The sequence below is a fragment of the Raphanus sativus genome, chromosome 2 (assembly GCF_000801105.2).
Source record: "Raphanus sativus cultivar WK10039 chromosome 2, ASM80110v3, whole genome shotgun sequence".
In the NCBI taxonomy this organism is placed as follows: domain Eukaryota; kingdom Viridiplantae; phylum Streptophyta; class Magnoliopsida; order Brassicales; family Brassicaceae; genus Raphanus; species Raphanus sativus.
The window spans coordinates 22,893,307-22,913,064 of record NC_079512.1 but is presented as its reverse complement, the minus strand read 5'-3'; the positions used below and the strand labels follow the sequence as shown (position 1 = coordinate 22,913,064).

Genomic DNA, 19,758 nt, shown 5'->3' with positions numbered 1-19,758 from the left:
GTACAAATGTGGTTTGTTAAATATAATTAGATTTTTAAGGTAAGTCCAATGGCATAAAGGTAATATTTCAAGATTTAGTAGAGACAAAAGATAAGATGTCAATAATATTGTGTTTTAATAATATTGATTTGTCAATATTGAATTAGTTTCCAAATACAGTAATCTTAATTGATTTATTTCCATTATTTGAACAAATTTCCATTGTTAATTAGTTCAAAAAAAAAGATTTACATTGTTTTTTTTTGGTAAAATGTTAAATTGATTTACATTGTTGTCTTTATTGACAAATGTAATTTAGCATATATGTTTAAAGAGAATTCTATTGTTTTATGTTTTTTTTCTCGAAGAAAAATTGTTTTTTTTGTTTTTGTGCAATTGTGCAATCCATATATTAAGAAACAAAAGATTTTGTTAAATACAAAGTAATCAATATAGTATATAGAATCATTTTTATTACTCAGTAAAGAGAAACCAAACAAAAGACATACATTTGGTCACGCGACTAGTTAAAAGAATATTGTCATCACAGCCGGATACTAGGGCATGCAATGCAACTAAGCCATCACACTTTCGTCCGTTTCTTCACGCATCTAAACCCAAAAGACTCCTAATGATTACATATCTTACGTTACTATCACCTTTCAGTTATCATTAAAGCTTTGCTATATAATAACAAGCTCATTGTAGAAAATTTGAATGGTTTTCATAAGTAGAAAATGGGTAAGAACAACACCAATATCCTTACGCAATCTACAGTTCTTGCAATGGTTTTAATCGCTCCAATAATGGTGAAAGAAGTTACAAGCCTTACAATTTGCAAAATCGACATAAACGATATGCAGAAATGTCGTCCAGCCGTCACTGGAATCAACCCCCCGCCTCCGGTCAACGAGTGCTGCCTAGTGGTCCGATCCGCTAATTTGGAATGCTTTTGCAGATTCAAGTTTTATCTCCCTATTCTAGGAATTGATCCATCCAAAGTTGCGGCTCTTGTAGCCAACTGTGGCGTTACAACAATCCCTCCTAGTTGCCGAGGTATAAGGGAAAAAAAAAAAATATTAATTTGTATTTCTCATGTGATTATAAATTTGTAAGGATTTTGAAACTGAAGTGTCTAACGTTTTGCCTTTTCTCAGTTTGAAGAATGGGGCTTGAGACATGTCTGTATGGTGCTGCAAGTGTTTGCTGGGTCTTGCTTGCCCTGCATCTGATCTGATGTATCTGAATTTACTATGTTTTTATGTGTTCTAATCCAAATAAATCACAGAATTGTAAGGATTTACAATATACCTTGTATATATTAATGAAAACGGTAAAGCATGATTAGTTATCTTTTCTTGAATATCCAAAAAACTAACTCATAGAAGACTGAAGAAAGACAACTTCCTCCAGTAGCAGTGGAAGTGTACACATGCTTTCCTTACCTTTAATTATGGTGTTGTGACATGGATGATGGATTCATGAGGAAGCAGATAGCACGTTCACAAAGAGACCTCGCGGTACATGAACATGACAAGAAGACAATTATTGATCTTTTACACAACAAAAAAACTCCGTTTTAAAACATATATACATGACTTGACAATGACAAGGGCCAAACAAAATACGAAGACTAAAACCTATTGGACCACGTAAGGAGAAAGTTCTTTCATCCACCAACTCGGAGACTTATGCATGAGACTAAGGTCTCCCCACATTTGTCCGTTTGTTTACGGATCTTCAACGTAAAAGACCCGTGACACGCTCTAATAACTTTTACTTAGGATTAAGATTGCTATATAAGAAGCTCAATAGCTTTAAGCTTTCAACGATAGAGTTGAGAAAGTAAAGATTAAAATACAGTGATGGGTAAGAAAAGCACAAGATGCCTCATCACAGTTCTTGCGATGGTCTTAACCGCAACGATGATGATCCAAGAAGCTAAGAGCATTCCCCTATGTAAGGTCAACACAAATGACTTGCAGAAATGTCGTCCAGCTGTCACTGGAAACTACCCGCCACCACCGACTCCCGCCTGCTGCACAGTGGCCAAAACAGCGAATCTTGAATGTCTCTGTCCGTTCCTCTCCAGGTCCGGGATTGACCCATCAAAACTCAAACCTCTGTTTGCCAAGTGTGGCGTAAACAATCCCTCATGTTTGCCATGGTCAGTAAAAATCAAAGTACCATTAACAATATTAGAAACTGGTTTGGATAAAGAGAGAAAGTCTTAAGTTTTTTTTTCGTTTGTTCTTTCTCTAACACGCAGATTGAAGAACTGAGGTGGACTGGACTTAAGCTTGCCTGCGGCATACTTTGCCACCACCTGAAAATTAAGTCCCTAAGTTATAAATTTCTATGGTGTTTCTATTTAAAAAAATCAACAAACTTTGCAGTTATTTTTCAGTCACCTTTTCTATCTACAAGAACCGTATGCTATACATTATTAATAACAATAGAGTACTGTTTTTGGCCTTTTTTCCATTGTGTTCTATACTTCCCTGAATATCCAAAAACAAACTCGTCATGCTTCTTCCATGCTTTAGATTCTTCTAATATTGTGTCTTGGTTTGGAATTTAACTACTTCGTAACATTAGGAGTATAAAATATGATTTCCTCTCCAATAAAACAAACATCATGCATCGCAAATGCCTGCAGAACAGAGATGAAGTCAGATAAAAACTTTTCTTGTGACATAGGCTTGAAGAAGAGAAAAAACGTTATGGAACAAGTAGTCTTTGAACTCTCTGCCTCTTATATACGATGAATTATACGAACAGTGGAACACCACAATATAAACCAGTGAACATCCTATGGAGATTGCATGTTTTTGGAGTTTCAATGATTTTGAAGCCAAGAAACATAAAAGTATAAAACAATCAAATAAGGTTTTTGACATGCGTAAGCTTGATGGAGATTTATCATTAGTATTATCTTTTATAGGAGTTGAGAAGTAAAAGAACTGTCAGATCAGACCAACATTAACGGCAGCTCTTAGAGCGTGCCTTAGGTGTTTGGGTCCCATGTTATTGTTAGAACCAAGGTCAAATGTCCCTAGTTTAGAAACGTTTATGGAATGTTCTTAGCACTGTTCATGGGACTTGTGAATGTCCTACCGATAATGTCAAAAAAAATTTGCTTAAAGACTTGTGAATGTCCTACTGATAATGTTGGTCTTATGTAACGGAATTTACAGTGATTTTTTTACTGTTCTGATGATCCATATAAACAACAAACTTCTGTAATCACAAGTTCACAATTGCTTTTCCTAGGGAGTACCAATGTACCAAACTAAAAAGCTGAAAGAAAAAAGAGATTGTTCACTTGTCATGATTATGAACCATGTTCATATAGTTCTGGATCTGAAATCTCATTGCTTACTTTGGTAAAACTACTCCTGTGAGATTATTTATGTTTCTAGTGATGCGACTTTCATCACGTGGAAGCAGATCGTCCACAAAACCAAAGACATGTTGTTACATGTAACATGACAAGAATACAGTCTTTTGGTCTTTCTTTACATAGAAAACTATACAACTTGACTAAGATGCAAAGTTCTATCATTCAGCAGCCGGGAGACTTATGCATGCAACTAAGTTCTACCATATTTGTTCGTTTGTTTACACATTTTGGACTCGAACAGAACAGAAGACGATTTGACTAAAAATAAACCATGAATCTACGCATTTGTTTTACTTAGCATTAACATTGCTATGGGTATGACTCATACCGTATATATGAGTGATATCAAATTTCTTTCAAAAAAAAACATTGCCATGTGTAATTGATCCGCGCTCCAGAACGATTGTTTTTACTTTCTATTTTCTTTTTATAAATAAATTCATTTTATATAAATGTTTAGTATATATTTGAAAAATTTGTACACATTAAATATGTTTCATATTTCTAAACACAATAATTGTATAGTTTATATTTTATTTTATTTTATTTTTTTATTTTTTTTTTATTTTTTTTTTACCATGAGTCAGTGATCGGGTGGTACATAGCATTCCATGATTTCTAAGGGACCTAAGTTCGAATCTGTTGGTACTCAGATTACCTTGACTTGTAGCTACATGGATATGGGCCATGCTTTCGGCCCATTTGAAAACCCGAAAAAATAGTCCATCCGTAGGCTGCATCTCCCATTGAGTATTAGTCTGGGCTTCGGTCCGGGATACCCCAGATTAAACCAACAAAATAATATATTTTATTTTTTAAATTGTCACACCTATATTTTAATAATGATTCATACGTTCACACAAATGTATTTCATATTTTTTATATGAATTAAAATTTTATTATGTGATAAAATTGTTATATTTTATTTAAAATTTGGTATATTTTATATTTTTCTCATTTTTCATATTGAATTTTCACTGGGCTATTATTTACGAAAATACATAATAACTTTATAGATATTAACTTATATTTTATTTATATATTATATAATTATTAATTTTTATGTCGTTTTTTACTTTTTATTATTACTAATAAATAATGAAAAGCATAACTAATGATAAAATGACATGCGAAGCATTTGTGGTTTAACATTATTTGCAAAACAACTGTACATAATATGATAACATCTTAAATCTTAACTAGATCTTAACCCGCCCAACCGGGCGGGTATTTATTTTATGTTTTTAGTTTTTTATTTATAAATAATATATTTGTAATATTTAAATATAAATTTAGATTAAAATTAGCATTTGTAGTTATAATAAAAATTAAAAGTTAAAAAAAATATTTTGATATAATTTTTAAATTCCTGATTAAAATAATATAGAGATGGGTCATAACTTTTTCCAATTCCAAAATCTTAGCATTATTAATAAAAAATAAAATAATTTATAAATAAATAAAATATATAAACATATTTGAAATTAAAATAAATTTGTTAAAAAAAATCTTACACCATTGTTGTTTATTTCTATAGTTTGACCCGTGGCTGTATAAATATTTGCTTTCACTTCAACTTTTTTCTTTGTTCTAATGATAATATACATATATATATATATATATATGTGTAAATTAATATGTATTAGATAATTGTTAGTATAACATTTTAAAACAAAAATTTTATTTATTACTTTAAATAATTATATTATGTGAGTTTAATCGTCTATTATATCACAGTGTATCATATAAAAATCTAATATTTATAACTAATTGGATTTATATTATAAAAGTGTTATACTAACAATTTATAAATAAAATATTTTATATTTTATTTATATGATATATAAATTGATTTTGATGTGTGATTTTTATTTTATTATTTTTATTAATAAATATTGAAAAATATTTAATGTTAACAAAAAATTTATAAATAAATTTATTTTGGTTAAGATTTATTCTATTAAAGAAATCTATTATTTAAATTAGGAAAATATATTAAATACTTAAATCTATCATTTAAATAAGGAAAAGACAAAATTCTCTACTATCTTTGTTACCAAACAAAATTTTTTTTTTAAAGACTCCTATCCCTATTACCAAACAAAAGTTACTTCTACTTTAATAAGATACTAGATTTAGGATCCGCGCGCCCGCGCGGGTGTATTTTTGAAATTATTATATGTTAAACGTTAATTTTACACTTTGATATTTTTTTTTATTTTTGAAATTGGTGTATTTTGTTCGGTTTGTTCAGTGTCTAATTATAAAGTATGATCTTGTACAACTTTTCATTTTATTTGAGTATGAAAATATCATTGTGGATTTTTTACTCATGATATAACTTGGTAATATAAAGTATATTTTAAACTTTTGATTATAGGATTTTTAAATAATAAAAACTAATGGAAATGTACCCATAAAAATAAAATAGAGTTCTGATAATTATTTTTGGGAAGCTCAACATTTTAAATTGGACCAGCTTATTAATGTTTTGAATTTGAACTATGATCAAATATCCAAGCCCACACTATTTTTTTTCCTGCGAAACAAACAGAAATGAAAAGAGTATTATTCTTTTACTATAGAAATCTAGACAAAAAAATATTTGTATTAACATCAAAAAAATATTATTCTCTGTATAGAGCATGCATAAGTAATATAAAATATTAATATAGTGGTCTAGATATGTTTTGTAAACTTATGTTCGATAGCTTGGTTTTCAATGGGTTGTTTAGATTTTCAAACAACAGTGACTGGTCGGTTTGATAAAATAGAAAACGTAACAATACACTGGGCCATATGTCATATTCCAAGCCCAAAAGAATATTAAGGGTGGGTAAAAAAAGAATTTAAAGCCAACGATTTTTAGATTAAAAAAATAGTAAAACTACAGTGTTTTGATAGCAGCAGTAGCATTATGATGTAATTTTTGTGCAAAACTAAGGGTTTAGTACTATTTGTACTTCAGTTTTAATAGATTAGATATATTACTTTTTAAATTATAATATTGCCTTGCATTTTCATTCAATTTCAACCTATGAAACGACAAAAAGAAGCCAAAATTTACAATAAGACACCTTTATTTGTCCTTGTCATTTTGCAGACATTCAGCTCAAAGCCACTTGACCAGAAAAGACAAGAGAGTCAAACAAACAACCCACGTCACACGCTCTTTGTAGCTTTCATTTAGATTTCACTAGGGTTCCAAGGTAGAGAACTGGAGTCAGGAGAGAGGAAGATCAAAGAGAAAGTGAACAAGAACTAGATTAGGACCCGCCCTAAAGGGCGGAAATTGATTTGTCAAATTTCAATTAATAATATATGGTATATATAATATGTGTATATAATATTATATATATTTTGTGTAACATTTATATAATATATACATATTAGACATATATATAATATTTTATTAAATATATATAGAATTTAATAGTGTTATAATTTGTGTTGTACTTGTTATTAGTTTGTATTTAATCTTCTTTCATTTTTAGTATAATAATTTGTCTTGTCACATCTTTTACCTTTTAACTTATACACATAGTTATGCCATTTTTCAAAAAAAAACTTATACACATAGTCTCGTAAAATGTAATATATAAAGAAACATATTTAAAAATCTATTCACCATATGCCACCATTATTTGGTTGTTTGAACAAAAAAAAATCATGTTCTTGCATAACTGTGTATGTTGTGATATGATGTAGGTGAAGAGTAAATATATGGAAGTAAAGTTAGTGATAAGAACATGAGCCTATGTTGGTCTATGCCACAATTATTTGGTTTTTGGAAGATAAATGAGCATAAGCATACACGGTCTTTGTATGCTTACGTTGTAAATGAGTCGGATATTTTTTCTCTTATGTCTGGAATGATATGGAACTCGTTGATTTAAGAGTGGTTCAGTTTTATATGATCTAATTATATTAAGAGATTAACCAAAAATATTATAAAAGTGTTAATGGTTAGGTTTAACTAATCTATGTTGGTTAAGATTTGGTTTAATTTAAGTTGGTAGGTTGCCTTGTATAGAAGGCATGATATATTCTAGCAATAATTATGAAAGAGTCCAAAATTTAAATGAGAACTTCAAATAGTAGATAATCCCTAAATTAATAGATTAGATAATACCAGAACCCTTGTGAAATATGGTGATTATTTTAGCCGCCCTGGTGTTGATAGAAGAACCTACGAGCATCCCGTTCGTAACATAAATGTGTACCCTTTGGAGAAATGCGTCCAGCAGTCCTTTGGAGAATGACGATGCTTACTCGTTAGTTTTGAAACTGCACTAAGCAAGGCGGTGGTTACAGGTGGCGCAAAATGTACACGACGTCATTAGACTCGGCGTAAAACCTAAGATTTTCCGTGGTTAAATTTCATCGTGGGCTTTAGGCCCACAACTCCACGTTAACGTAACAACGAAGCCTTTTTCGAAGCGTCAAGATCACGCACCCCGGGAAAAAAGGTTCAAAATATAACCGTCTAGCCCTAACAAACTACTTCTCTCTGTGTCTTGCTTCCTCGGCTTAGCATTAGGGTTTCTCAGACGCTTAATAATATAACTTCCTCGGATCCTCCTTTAGGCTGCGTATCTATTACTCTTACTGAGAGCAATTATGAGAACCGGAGCGATGAGAAAAAGTGGTGTGGAAACACAGGGCGATGAGGTGATGATTGAGTCTTTCGAGGAAGAGACTCAGCCTCAGGGTGATGAAGTCAAAGATACATCTCCTTCTCAGCAGCAGGAGGAAGACACAAGCGAGGTACTGAATGAGGATAAGAAGAAGCCTGCTCGTCGTGGTGGTGGCAAGCGAAAGAGGACCACGGAAAAGGAAACTGAGAAGGATGATCATGTAGAGAAACACGCTCCTACAGCTAAGAAAGCCAGATCGACCAAGGTTGAGCCTGAGTACTTGGAGGAGAAGCGTAATCTGGTATGCTTTGCTAACCCTAGTTAGTCTTTGATATATCAATGATAGACGTTTTAGACCACTTTATGTTTTACTTGTTTGGTGGGGCTGTTCTTATTTATAACTTAAACCTATTACATGTTAAGAGTTTTGTTTTGTGTGTTGTTTTTCAGGAAGATTTGTGGAGGGATGCCTTTCCAGTTGGAACTGAGGTATATTATTTGTTTTGTGGAATTAATTTGGCTTCGACATACATCATAGTTTTTTTTTTTTTGGAGAAAGAACATATATCAGCGTTACTGGCTCCATTAATGTATTATTTGCTTATGGTCGTTTAAATTGTGATTGCAGTGGGAAGTACTAGATAAACTTTATGAATTCAACTGGGATTTCAAACATCTCGAAGTAAGTTTATTGGATTACATTCTCACTTGTCTATATATTGTTGAGGAGATTCTGGTTATTTATGTTTCTGCTTATGTGTCTCAGGAAGCATTGGAGGAAGGAGGAATGCTCTACGGGAAGAAAGTCTTTGTCTTTGTCAATACAGAAGGTAACATATGTCTCTTTCTTCATTTTCCTTTAACCTTTTGTTTCTAGTACTTGTTCAATCTTCTCTTTTATGTTCACAGCCCAGTGGATCAGCTACAAAGGTGGTGCATCCAAAGTTGTCTGGCTCCCTACAGTTTTTGTTGTGAGTTATCGTTTAATTCTCTATGAACGGCTTTCTTGCTATCACCGATCATTTATATATATATATATATATATATATCCTATCTAATTATTTCTCTTTCTAACATTCTATATACGCAGATTGAGTCACCCTTTCCGCCTTCTGATAAGTTAGCAGTCACATCGGTTCAGAGTGCAACCGAGAGCATCATTCCAATGAAGCAGATGAAAATGGAATGGGTTCCTTACATTCCCTTTGAGAAAAGGTATTTGTTGGGATGGCCTAAAGCTCATTGAGAAGAGAGATGGAGATTATCATGCCACAACGCTAATTCTTACTATTTGATGTTTATTTCTAATTAACTTTTGTTTTGTTCTTGTTGCAGAGATAGACAAATTGATAGGGTGAAGTTTGATATTTTTATCTTGGCCTGTACACAGAGGAGGTAAGAAGCATGTCTCAAATGACTGATAAGAGGAAAAAGAATCGATGTTCACTTGACTATAACATGGAGCATGGCAACACATATCTATTAACTTGATAGTGTGATTAGTTGTTTGTTCCTTGAGTATTGTTGAACGCATAACTAAAGTTAGCTTTATGCATTAACTGCAGATCTGCTCTCAAACATTTGAAGGAAGAACGTTTTAAGAAGTTCACCTATTGCCTTCCTTGTGAGTTTTTATTCCTCTACTAAAAAAAGGTTACAGAGTTAAAATAATTTATACATGAAATCTAATATGTCTCTTCTTTTTGTTTTGCTTTGCAGATTTCTATGACCCGTTTAAGGAAGATGAACTTGAAAATAGTACTGACGTCAAAATAGTGTTCCCCTCTGACCAGCCGGTAAGTTTTCTCTCATGCGATGATGAATGTGTTGGAAGTGGTAAGTCTACATGATTGTTTTGACTATTATGTTCTTTATACTCCAAACTTTGGTTTCTTGTTTCTGCAGGTTTATTGTGAATTTGACTGGAGTTTTGACAGACTTGAGGTGTGTGTTTAGCTTTTCTGTAACCATAAAACTTAAAATTACTTGTTCATTTGTGTTCGAAAATTGCATTCCTGAATCTTGAGATGGATTTTTGTGCATCTATCTTAGGAATTTTCTGATGACCTGATTGAAGCAGAAGAATTATCTGCTAAACAAAAGGATGAATTCAAAGTAAGTGTTGGAGCTGTACTACGATCTGTCTTCTAATGACGCTTAAGTACATCTCTACTTACCAATTTTTATATTATCTTATTCCTTTTCTCAGGTTTTTGTCAAAGAGCATGTCCGAGCAGCAAGGAAAGCTAGGCAAGAGGTAACAGATATGTAACCCGGCTGAGAAAACTAATGTTATGTATGGTAAAAGCTACATGTAATGAAACTGTATGCTTAAAAAGGTAGTGTGTTTTTCTTCTTGCAGGCAAAAGCTGCTCGACTGAAAGCAATAGAAGAAATGAGTGAAGAAACTAAGCAAACCTTTCAAAGCATCAAGTTCTACAAATTCTACCCTCAGCCTTCACCAGACATCTCAGGAGTCAAACAGGTAAGAAACTGTTTCTAAGTTGATCATAAGAAGAAGGATGTAAGTATAGTTTGTAATCTGAATATGTGAATCATCTCTGTTTGCTTTTTTCTTTGCAGTCGCCGAAGATTAACAGATATTACGGGAATGCTCATCAAGTCCTTTGATATGGATTCTTCAGAAGTCAGAATAGCTTTTCGTGGCTGCTAGCTCCAACAGTACTCTCAGATTCTCTTTGAGCTAGTTAGAAAAAGTAGGCTAGTTTAATGATAAGTGATGCCGAGTTTGTTCAACTATACATAACATCTTATGTCATGTCTAGCAAAATACCTTATTTTAAAATAATATATATCTTCTAAATTTCAAGATATTGTGGTTATCATAATACGTGCATTTCATGACCCCAGACTAGTTTTTCCTAACGGAAGTGACAGACAAAACTAGATAATAACCACTGAAAAATTTTACACGATTTGGAAATAATATGAAAAAGATAAAACAATGATAAAAATTGGAGATGCGGGGTATCGATCCCCGTACCTCTCGCATGCTAAGCGAGCGCTCTACCATCTGAGCTACATCCCCATGTTGTTTTACTTACAGTATAAACTTTGATAAAATAAATGCACAAAAAGTGGGACTTGATTCAAAGAGAAAGAGGGTTGATTAACAAAGACGTGATAAGGTCTTTCAGATTTCCATGAGGATCACTGAATCCATCACCCTCCCTGTAATACACATTGACAAGTCGTATAGTGTTGATGCACCGTACCAGAATGGGTCGCGGCACATCTTTTATCGTCAAGAACTCCTCCATCACTATCTTACAATTATCTTTAACTATATTCTTGATTTCTCTAACCGCCACTTCTTTGGTTACACCATGTTGCTTCATGTAACAGTTCACCCCATTAGCCACCTCTCCTCTCCTCATCTCTATCTCAAATCCGCCTATGTCATTTTCAAGACGGAATATAACACACAAAGCTCGTATCATTCTCGGTTCGGATTTGAACCACTCGATCGTTTGATCCTCGTCACAATCTTCCATCGCCATAAAGGTGTACATTGCAAAGCAACGTACCCCTGACGAGTCTATCCCGACCTCCATGTACTCATCAAAAGTTGGAACGTAACCTGCCCGTGCCCATTTCGATATGTTTGCGTACGCTCTACCAAGTCTCTTAATCTGCTCAATTTATAACACTCAAACTTTATTTACTTCTAGATATTGAGCCAATAACGCATTAAACCACAAATTGGTTGACTTACCTCTTCTACCGTGTATTGCACGCTACATGATCTCCCTCTAGGCTTCATTTCTCCTTTGATATCTTCCATAGTGTCTACTATACTTTGGATGACGATTCTCAAATGGCTTGGTAGTTCGTCAATGGCACCAAGATCCCACCTTATGGATTTTCCCATGCATGCGATGTGTTGTTATTTAACACCATTGATGTTAAGATATATTCATACATACATATACTAACCTTTGCAAGGAATCAATGAGACTTCTAACTTCAGGGAAACTTCCATATGCATCACATGTGTCATCCATAACTACCATCATTATTGAAATCTTAGAGACTATAATTCTCCCAAGTGAATAGCGTGGCTCGAAATACGTCGCCAGAGCCCCGACAAAGGTCTCAAGAAGCCTGTCTCTTACGTATGGTAGTTTATATGCAAGATCAGTTTCCTTCCACCATCTTTTACCGCATAAACATCAGACAAAAAAATATAATTTTTTTTTAAAAAGTCACATCTGAAATAAAATTAAAATAATAGAAAAGAAACAAGGTAATTAAGCCCACTCTCTGGTTTAGAGTTGAGCTATGAATACTTTTTATCGAACAATAAGATTTATCTAAGATGGACCAAAAAGAGTCAAGAAATCCTACACTTGAAAAAACACTAAATCTTAAAGAACATATATATAAGAGAAATAAGGGTATTACCAGCTAATTAATTTGAACATAAGTCCATATATTTTGGCTAAAAATATTGAAAATCATTTTAAAACACCAAACTAGGACAACGTACTTGGTGAGAGTTTCTAGCTCTTGAAGGTAATGGAGCTGACAAAGTTTGAAGTTGAGCTTTGCAAAAGTGAGCAACATCTCATTACGACCTTCCTCTACTTGATAGAAAGAAATATATTCCCTAGCAGCTTCTATTTCCATCTTAAGAAACCGAGGTCTGTACAATGCACTTAGTATATGCCTTGAGAGATGAGGAGGGGTGGTCGCTTCTTGGCTTGCCAATGATTCCAGATGAAACCTTGTGAAACTCAAGGCTTCGTCCATTATACATTCAGAGGGTGTCCCGAGATGTGCTGCTTCGTACAGCTGTATCATTCCTCTAACATCCCTAACTAGATGCTCTCTGAACTTTGCATCATCATCACCTTTGAATCTATCGAACACATCTAAGTTGAAATGTAGGTATCATGTTATAAATATTTGCATGCATTTAAATATGTGAGTAAATTTAACTGACAGTTTCTTACCACAAGAAACATGGTGTCCGTAACGTCTGAAAACCTCAAACATGATGGCAGTTGTTTCCAAACCGTTTTCGTCCACAAATAAACTGTCCAGCTTCAGAAAAGCCTCGTCGAGAATATCTTCGATTTCCTTCTCAAAGTAATGGAATATACCAAGATTGACAAGCAAGTGGATGAGACATATCTTTTCCTTGTCACCGGTGGGAGAGGACATGAGCATGTTTCTCACATTTGGCTTATAAACCGATTCCATTTCTATCTCTAGTGTATTATATTCCTATAAATAAGTCAGTGTTCGAGCCAAGATTACTCATTTTCTGCAAGACCTATTACGAAACATAGAGCCGGTCTATAAATTGTTTTAAAAAATTACTAAATATGTATTATCATTTACAAATTTCTTTTTCGCATTCAAACTCTCACGTCAAAAATTAGAATGATTAATATCATTTATATTCTTAATGAATAAAATATATAAATTAGACAAAAATAAGAAAAAAACTTAAATTCTTTTAGTTATATAAGTGATTAAATTAATAATAATAAGAATTATATCCAAAATCTAAATTATATATTTTAAAAATAAAATTATGTTTTTTATCACACATATTTTCTATAAACTGAATTACCGAGAAAACTAAAAAAAAAACGAAAACCAAACACAAAACCGAACCGATATCCGGATTGAACAAAAAAATATTTGAAATAAAAATATGTTTAGCACACATATTTTTCAACAAAAAAAAAATAAAAATTATGTTTTGTATAGTTGATAAAAATGAGAAATTTTAATTAAAATAAAATATTAAACTACTAGAATCAACATTTTAAGTATGAAAATCATATAAATAAAATAAATTATGTATATATAATTTATTATATTATACTGTATAATTCACTATAATAATTATATTATTATATTTTAATTGATCAGTTTATATACCAAACCATATTAATGCACCACGGTTTCTTAGAATAAGATATATTCGACATTTCTAAATCCAAACCACTTATTTATTTCGGTTCGGTTCAAATTGGTTGATTTATCAGATTGAACGTCCCTTAATATAGTTTTTGTTTAGTAGTAAATATATTAATAAATAATATGTTCATATCTGCATGTGCTGCGGAGAAACACCTATTTTTTTTAATAAATGGTTTAAGGTCTCCAAACTTTTAAGGCCGAGCCTTGACAAAGTGTTAATATGTAGATATAAAGGCTTATCACTAGTATTAGTCATTATCTTGTAAAGATCAATCATATAAATATACGTGTATAAGTACTTTGTACATGACACGAATAAGATCATCAATTCATAATCTCTCTACACAAAGCACATATATGAGTGTGTTTCTTCTGTCTAAGGTACTTACAGAGTAGTCAAGGGGAGCAGAGAGGAAGTGATCTCCCCAAAGAGATGGAGCAAAGTGAGTCAAGGGACGACTACTCTCACTGGTAGCCTTAACACACAACAGCAACTTGTGTTTTGTCGTTCTCCGAGAAAGAGCAACTTTGTTGTGAAGAAACAGCGAGAGTTTGGTCGGAAGATAAAGATGATCACCGTTACGGAGGTGAGGGAGAATTTTAGGACCAAAACACATTGCTGCCGCTTCCATAATTTTGTCACTCTCAATTTTATACTCTATTTTCTCTTTGCATGTTTCGAAATCTTCCTCATCTCGTCCCTGTTTTATTACCTTCTGGGTCAAAGTTTCAGTACTTGTCAAAATCCTCGTGTCGGTGGAGCAGTGAGGCTCTAGGGAAACGCAAACATGGCACATGCCATGTGCCCATCTTAGAATCAACTAAATTTAGTGATAAAAAGGTCCATATTTGTGTTTGCTTTTTATAATAAGAACGCCCGTGTAACATTATGCTTAATTAACTATAATGCATTTTTAAAAAATTGTCCACGGGCCCAATATAGTTTTAAGCCGGCACTGCGGTGGAGTTGTTAAATTTGGTGAATGATTTCAAATAAATTAATCAAAGTGATAGGAATTTTTGAAACGTGATTCAGAGGTTCATTAGGTAATAATTCTAACGACATTAGAGCACAGAGACGTGATTCTCGTGATCACGCTTTCATGTTATTAAAGGAGACACGATTCAATTTATGACACGAGGGCATATAACTTTTTTTTTAAACACAATTGGAATCATGTGGTTGGGTCATTATAGAGATTTTGAAACACAATCTATTAATCTCATAACTTGCTAGAGTCTTCTGTTAATATCATCCCCTTGTGATTATAGTATGAGAAAAGTGATAAAATAAACAAGAAATGTGTTGATAAAAAAAACAAGAAATGTGTTAAAACCATTTGTTTGTCCACGATTTGATATATAAAAAAAAAAATACCAAACCAGTGCTTAAGCGCTCATACGACATCCTCTTCACAAGATACGACACTGCTGCTCGCCGGTGACGCCGTCTCGCGTCGGTATATACGGAGGTGGAGAGTGAAGCACCTCCGGTACGTAGTACGGATAATAGTTATACGGAAACGCCATAGGATGAGGTTGTTGGATATTGGGGTCTTGATGGTAGTTCATATACTGCGTCATCGGAGACGGCGGCGCCGTTGGCTGGTACATCGGCGGATACGGCGATGGTGGCCATGTATTTTGGTAATTATTGTATGTGATAGGTACGGTTTCGAAAGGATTAGGAGGGTTGTAGGGAGGAGGAATAACGTGACCATAATCCATGTGGATTAACTTTGCGTGTTTCTTCGCTTTACGAATCCTTAGAACAATCTCAGGGCTGGCTCTTCCTGATAGATAAACTAATCCTCTTGTTGCATCGATTGTGTATGTCACATCTGTTCATAATCATGCATGTAATAAATGTTAAAAATCTAGTAATGACGAGTTGACTATTGACTGGGGTGTTTAAATCCATAAACCCATAAAAAGATTTTAATTGAATCTCGTAACTAAAACATTTATAATTCTAACTATGACTTTTGATTTAATAAAATAAACCAATTTTCAGAATCAGTGTTATAAAAAGTTTTCGATCAAGTGTTCAACCCTCAAAGCAACGTTTCTGTAAATGTTTTTTTTTTTTTGACTGAAGGCATTCTAACGTTTCTGTAAATGTTATACGTCACATTTTTTAGTTTCCCGTTTTTAAACATTTCAAATTCCCCCAGATGATGATGAAACTTATGTCAAAATCATCAACTAACTCATTAATATTATGAAAAGGCATTATGGATCGGTCTGTAGATTTTTTTTGGTTCAGTTAACTGACTGATTCTATCTGCAACCTTTAGAAGAAAAAAATACATAAATGAGAAAGATTAAAAATAACCTTGAACGCCCTTAAAAAGCTTATGCATAGATTTGTCCCATCCACTAGTCTCAGTATCCAGCCTTAGAACGCAAGTCTGCAACAGACAAAAAGGTAGATCATAATGATGAAAATAATTAAGATGATGATTGTGTTGGTGATGACGATGATGATGATTAGAGAAAGAAGAGAGACCATTTGAGTTGAAGGAGGATCCATGACTTCAGTATGTTTTCACTGTTGTCGTTAGTTACTGTTTCAATTCAATTTTCTTAGAACAAAAGACCGTTTATAAGAGCCTAAAGAGTTGAGTTCGGTTCAATGGATAAGATATTCGATTGTGGAAGATATTTTCCTAATTCTCAAAATCATTTAATTTTTGTTTTATTTAAGATAATATATAGATTAATGGTATTAAATCCGAGTACTAATTGCTATAGTCTAGATACGTCGCATTATATATTAAACAGAACCATTTATCCAATGAAATACTTTTTGCAATTTTTTTTTGTTACAGTATCTGCCTACGCAAATATCTCAAGATAATTAAGTAGTGCAAACATAGAGGTGTTAGTTTTAGTAATCGACTAAACTAAAATGATTAGTAGTCTAGAGACGCCGCAATATATATATATACATATTAATCAAACCTATTTATACAATGAAATTAGTTTTAGTAGTCTAGATACGTCGCATTATATATTAAACAAAACCATTTATACAATGAAATATTTTTTGCAAATTTTATTTGTTACTATATATGCCTACACAAATATCTCAAGATAATTAAGTAGTGCAAACATAGAGGTGTTAGTTTTAGTAATCGACTAAACTAAAATGATTAAATCCAAACCGAACTTAAATCCCATTGAATTTATTCGAATTAGATTCACAGAAATATACTACCTCCACTCTAAAAAATAAGATTTCTAGAGTTTTTATGTTTATTAAAAATATAATAAATATTTACAATTTAATATACAATTTATTTTTTCATATAGTTTTCAATAACTATCTACCAATAAAATTTAATCAAGACAAATATGTACAACCAATATTTCTCGAAAGTTTATAAAATACCTTAAAATATAAAAAATCTATTTTTTCAGAACAAAAATAAAATTTAGAAAATCTTATTTTCGGGAACAGAATTAGTATTGTTTATCCAAAAAATCATAACAAAAAAACAAAAACAAAAACAACAAAAGGTATCTTTAGGAATATTCATAAACTAGTGGTTGCCGGCGCTACGCGCCGGAATTTTACAATAATTTAAATAAATAGTTCAAATATTAAAATGTACTTTAGTGAATTTATCAAATTTTATTATCATTTCATAAACTACTTTGCCAAAACTATAAACTATTTTTATTTTAAGTTTTTTTAATTCGGGTTCCTACATCATTGATTATGAGGTCAAGAGAAATGAAATAGTCAGTAAAATTTAAATATATGCATGAGGTTTTTAAATATATGAAGAAATGTTCACCTCCAGTGCTGACAATTTTCTAAAAATAACAATGTGCATCTCTTCAGGGCATTTAAGTGGACTTTGATGTGAGAGATAATGAGTGCTAGACTTTCAAGAACCTTTTGTATTACGTAGTTCCCAAATGTTCCGGCGTTAGTGAGGAGACACTAAAACAGTGCAGAAAGGAAGAAAAGAATTAGTGAAGTTACAGAACCTAAAGAGGCTCATTTCCATCAGATTTGCCAGGCATCTCACTCCCTAGGATCTGACGTGCCTCTAGACCCCCAATGTTAAGCACTTTCCAAAAACATTCGAAGCTAACTTATGTTGACTCCTCGTCATAATCTGTTCAGAATTTTTTTTTGATAATTTATGACAAGCTACAGCCGGAAGCAAGGTCAGTCATTATCATGGTGTCTATTTACATGCACCAATTAATGTAAATCAAGCATTTAGAAACTTACCTGAATAACATAACTTCCATACTATCTTGAGCTAGAATGCAAACTGAATGCATGATTTCCTTCATAATGATCGGTTGTATCTCTATGTCATCAATTTGCTCTAGTACCATCAGTTTTGATTCCAGTGAAGTACATTTAGGTTCTGTAGATAGCAGAGATAAGAAACTGAAAATTTGATTCTATCACCAATAAACTATAAGTAAGGTTTATGTATATATCAAACATGAACCTTGATCACACGACATCCATAAGGGTGCGTTGAAAGAGCCAAGGCTTTTTCATAAAATGAAGAAAGAATGAACTGTACACAATCCTGAGGAAGATGCTCTGTACACCTTTTGATCATGAACACATTTCAAGACTAACCATCAAGCTCTTGCACCATTGGAGCATGCTGCACAAAATTAACCACGATATAGGGACACATAAATAACAGTCAAAAGCCTATATAATAATTGAACTTGAAACAATGTTTTTGTATTAAGTACCTTTTGGATAACCCGGCAGCCATACATTTTTAGAGAAAGAGAAAGAGAGAGTCAAAACATGGTCAATAACTTGTTCATCGAGTTTTGTGTCTGTTGGTTTGTACCATGCTCAAAAATTAAAAAAAAAAAAAATAGAAGAACACATGAGTACAATGTCGTGACACATCAAGCCATTTACAATGAAAAGATTTGAATGCCACAGCTCTTACCTTTTGGATAACATAATTTCGTCTTCAACACCCATGCAATCTCGACAAGTGCATTCCAAGATTGTGAAAAGCCTAATAACTCAAATTGCAATTCAATAATCAGATCACTTCCGAAGAGATACATATAAGAATTAATCATCTCTCAAAAAACAATTTACAAAATCCTCACTTAGTTCATTGAAAACGTAACCTGTGAAGGTGTTCCGGTAACTAAAAGTGAGATTCAAAACAAAACCAAAAGAATATTAAATCGTGATTTGGGTCTACTCAGAAGCTTACCTACAAATTTCTCTGAGCAAACCCTCCATCCTCTGTTGTTTACATTCGTAGAAGATTACGAACAGTCTTCATTTGTATTTATAGTATAACAATTTATGGATTTTCCATGGAGGTTGGGAGAGAATATTTATGGTCGAAGTTGAGGGAGAGACTTGATGGTGATACTTTATTATTAGGACTGAATGAGGAAGAAAACGTTACAGGAGAGTAGATCGGCGAAGAAAGAGAATGACGTGTGTCTATGAATAGAGTTGGGCCAAATAAATTAATAAACTTAGAATGTCCAATTTGTGGTTTTGTTAACTCAAAAGGCTCAATTTCTGAAAGCCCAATTCAAAAAGCTCTTCAGCAAATCATAGCATGACAAATGTCATTTTTCCCCCAAAGAAGATAAAAAATCATACTTTATTAGTATAGATTTGCAAAGTTAAAATTAATGACAGATAAAGAGCAAGTCAAACCGGTGCTTTGATGTCTTAAATACAGTGCCAATTAAGCTACAATTTTTTTCAACTCAACCAAAAAAAAATCTTTGATTTAAACACCCAAAGAAAAT

General features: G+C 32.7%; 5 protein-coding genes and 1 non-coding gene across 14 annotated transcripts; 3 read left to right on the top strand and 3 right to left on the bottom strand.

Moving 5' to 3' along the window:
* The first annotated feature begins 715 nt into the window (after positions 1 to 715).
* LOC108842254 (putative lipid-transfer protein DIR1) lies at positions 716 to 1,268 on the top strand. Its single transcript, XM_018615112.2, has 2 exons — positions 716 to 1,035; positions 1,137 to 1,268. Exons 1-2 carry the CDS (start codon positions 717 to 719, stop codon positions 1,139 to 1,141), a joined length of 324 nt encoding a protein of 107 aa, XP_018470614.1. The 5' UTR covers position 716; the 3' UTR covers positions 1,142 to 1,268.
* A 503-nt stretch (positions 1,269 to 1,771) lies between these two features.
* Positions 1,772 to 2,455, top strand: LOC108842253 (putative lipid-transfer protein DIR1). Its single transcript, XM_018615111.2, has 2 exons — positions 1,772 to 2,146; positions 2,249 to 2,455. Coding segments are annotated over exons 1-2 (303 nt in total). The 5' UTR covers positions 1,772 to 1,844; the 3' UTR covers positions 2,250 to 2,455.
* Positions 2,456 to 7,603: 5,148 nt separating this feature from the next.
* LOC108837874 (protein HEAT INTOLERANT 4-like) lies at positions 7,604 to 10,812 on the top strand. Its single transcript, XM_018610881.2, has 14 exons — positions 7,604 to 8,320; positions 8,470 to 8,508; positions 8,648 to 8,701; positions 8,786 to 8,849; positions 8,929 to 8,990; positions 9,110 to 9,234; positions 9,355 to 9,414; positions 9,585 to 9,643; positions 9,739 to 9,815; positions 9,925 to 9,963; positions 10,072 to 10,134; positions 10,229 to 10,276; positions 10,382 to 10,504; positions 10,603 to 10,812. The coding sequence occupies exons 1-14, from the start codon at positions 8,003 to 8,005 to the stop codon at positions 10,648 to 10,650; spliced, it is 1,179 nt and encodes a 392-aa protein (XP_018466383.1). The 5' UTR covers positions 7,604 to 8,002; the 3' UTR covers positions 10,651 to 10,812.
* A 144-nt stretch (positions 10,813 to 10,956) lies between these two features.
* Positions 10,957 to 14,829, bottom strand: LOC108840538 (terpenoid synthase 22). Its single transcript, XM_018613365.2, has 6 exons — positions 14,367 to 14,829; positions 12,996 to 13,269; positions 12,530 to 12,914; positions 11,977 to 12,195; positions 11,756 to 11,894; positions 10,957 to 11,672 (listed from the first exon to the last, which is right to left on the bottom strand). Exons 1-6 carry the CDS (start codon positions 14,772 to 14,774, stop codon positions 11,130 to 11,132), a joined length of 1,968 nt encoding a protein of 655 aa, XP_018468867.2. The 5' UTR covers positions 14,775 to 14,829; the 3' UTR covers positions 10,957 to 11,129.
* On the bottom strand, positions 10,996 to 11,068 carry TRNAA-AGC (transfer RNA alanine (anticodon AGC)). Its single transcript has one exon. It is a non-coding gene; the product is annotated as a tRNA-Ala (tRNA).
* A 346-nt stretch (positions 14,830 to 15,175) lies between the features above and the next one.
* On the bottom strand, positions 15,176 to 19,414 carry LOC108842118 (uncharacterized). 9 transcript variants are annotated; one of them, XM_018614940.2, is made up of 8 exons: positions 19,203 to 19,413; positions 18,715 to 18,995; positions 18,456 to 18,620; positions 17,977 to 18,368; positions 17,781 to 17,881; positions 16,487 to 16,544; positions 16,313 to 16,388; positions 15,176 to 15,818 (listed from the first exon to the last, which is right to left on the bottom strand). In XM_018614940.2, exons 6-8 carry the CDS (start codon positions 16,508 to 16,510, stop codon positions 15,391 to 15,393), a joined length of 528 nt encoding a protein of 175 aa, XP_018470442.1. In that variant the 5' UTR covers positions 16,511 to 16,544; positions 17,781 to 17,881; positions 17,977 to 18,368; positions 18,456 to 18,620; positions 18,715 to 18,995; positions 19,203 to 19,413; the 3' UTR covers positions 15,176 to 15,390. The 9 variants fall into 9 exon arrangements, 8 of the variants coding, with proteins under 8 accessions (XP_018470442.1, XP_056858635.1, XP_018470440.1 ...); XM_057002655.1 differs by lacking the exon at positions 16,487 to 16,544 and having other exon boundaries at positions 19,203 to 19,414; XM_018614938.2 differs by lacking the exon at positions 16,487 to 16,544 and having other exon boundaries at positions 17,781 to 17,929; positions 18,227 to 18,368; positions 19,203 to 19,414.
* Positions 19,415 to 19,758: the final 344 nt, after the last annotated feature.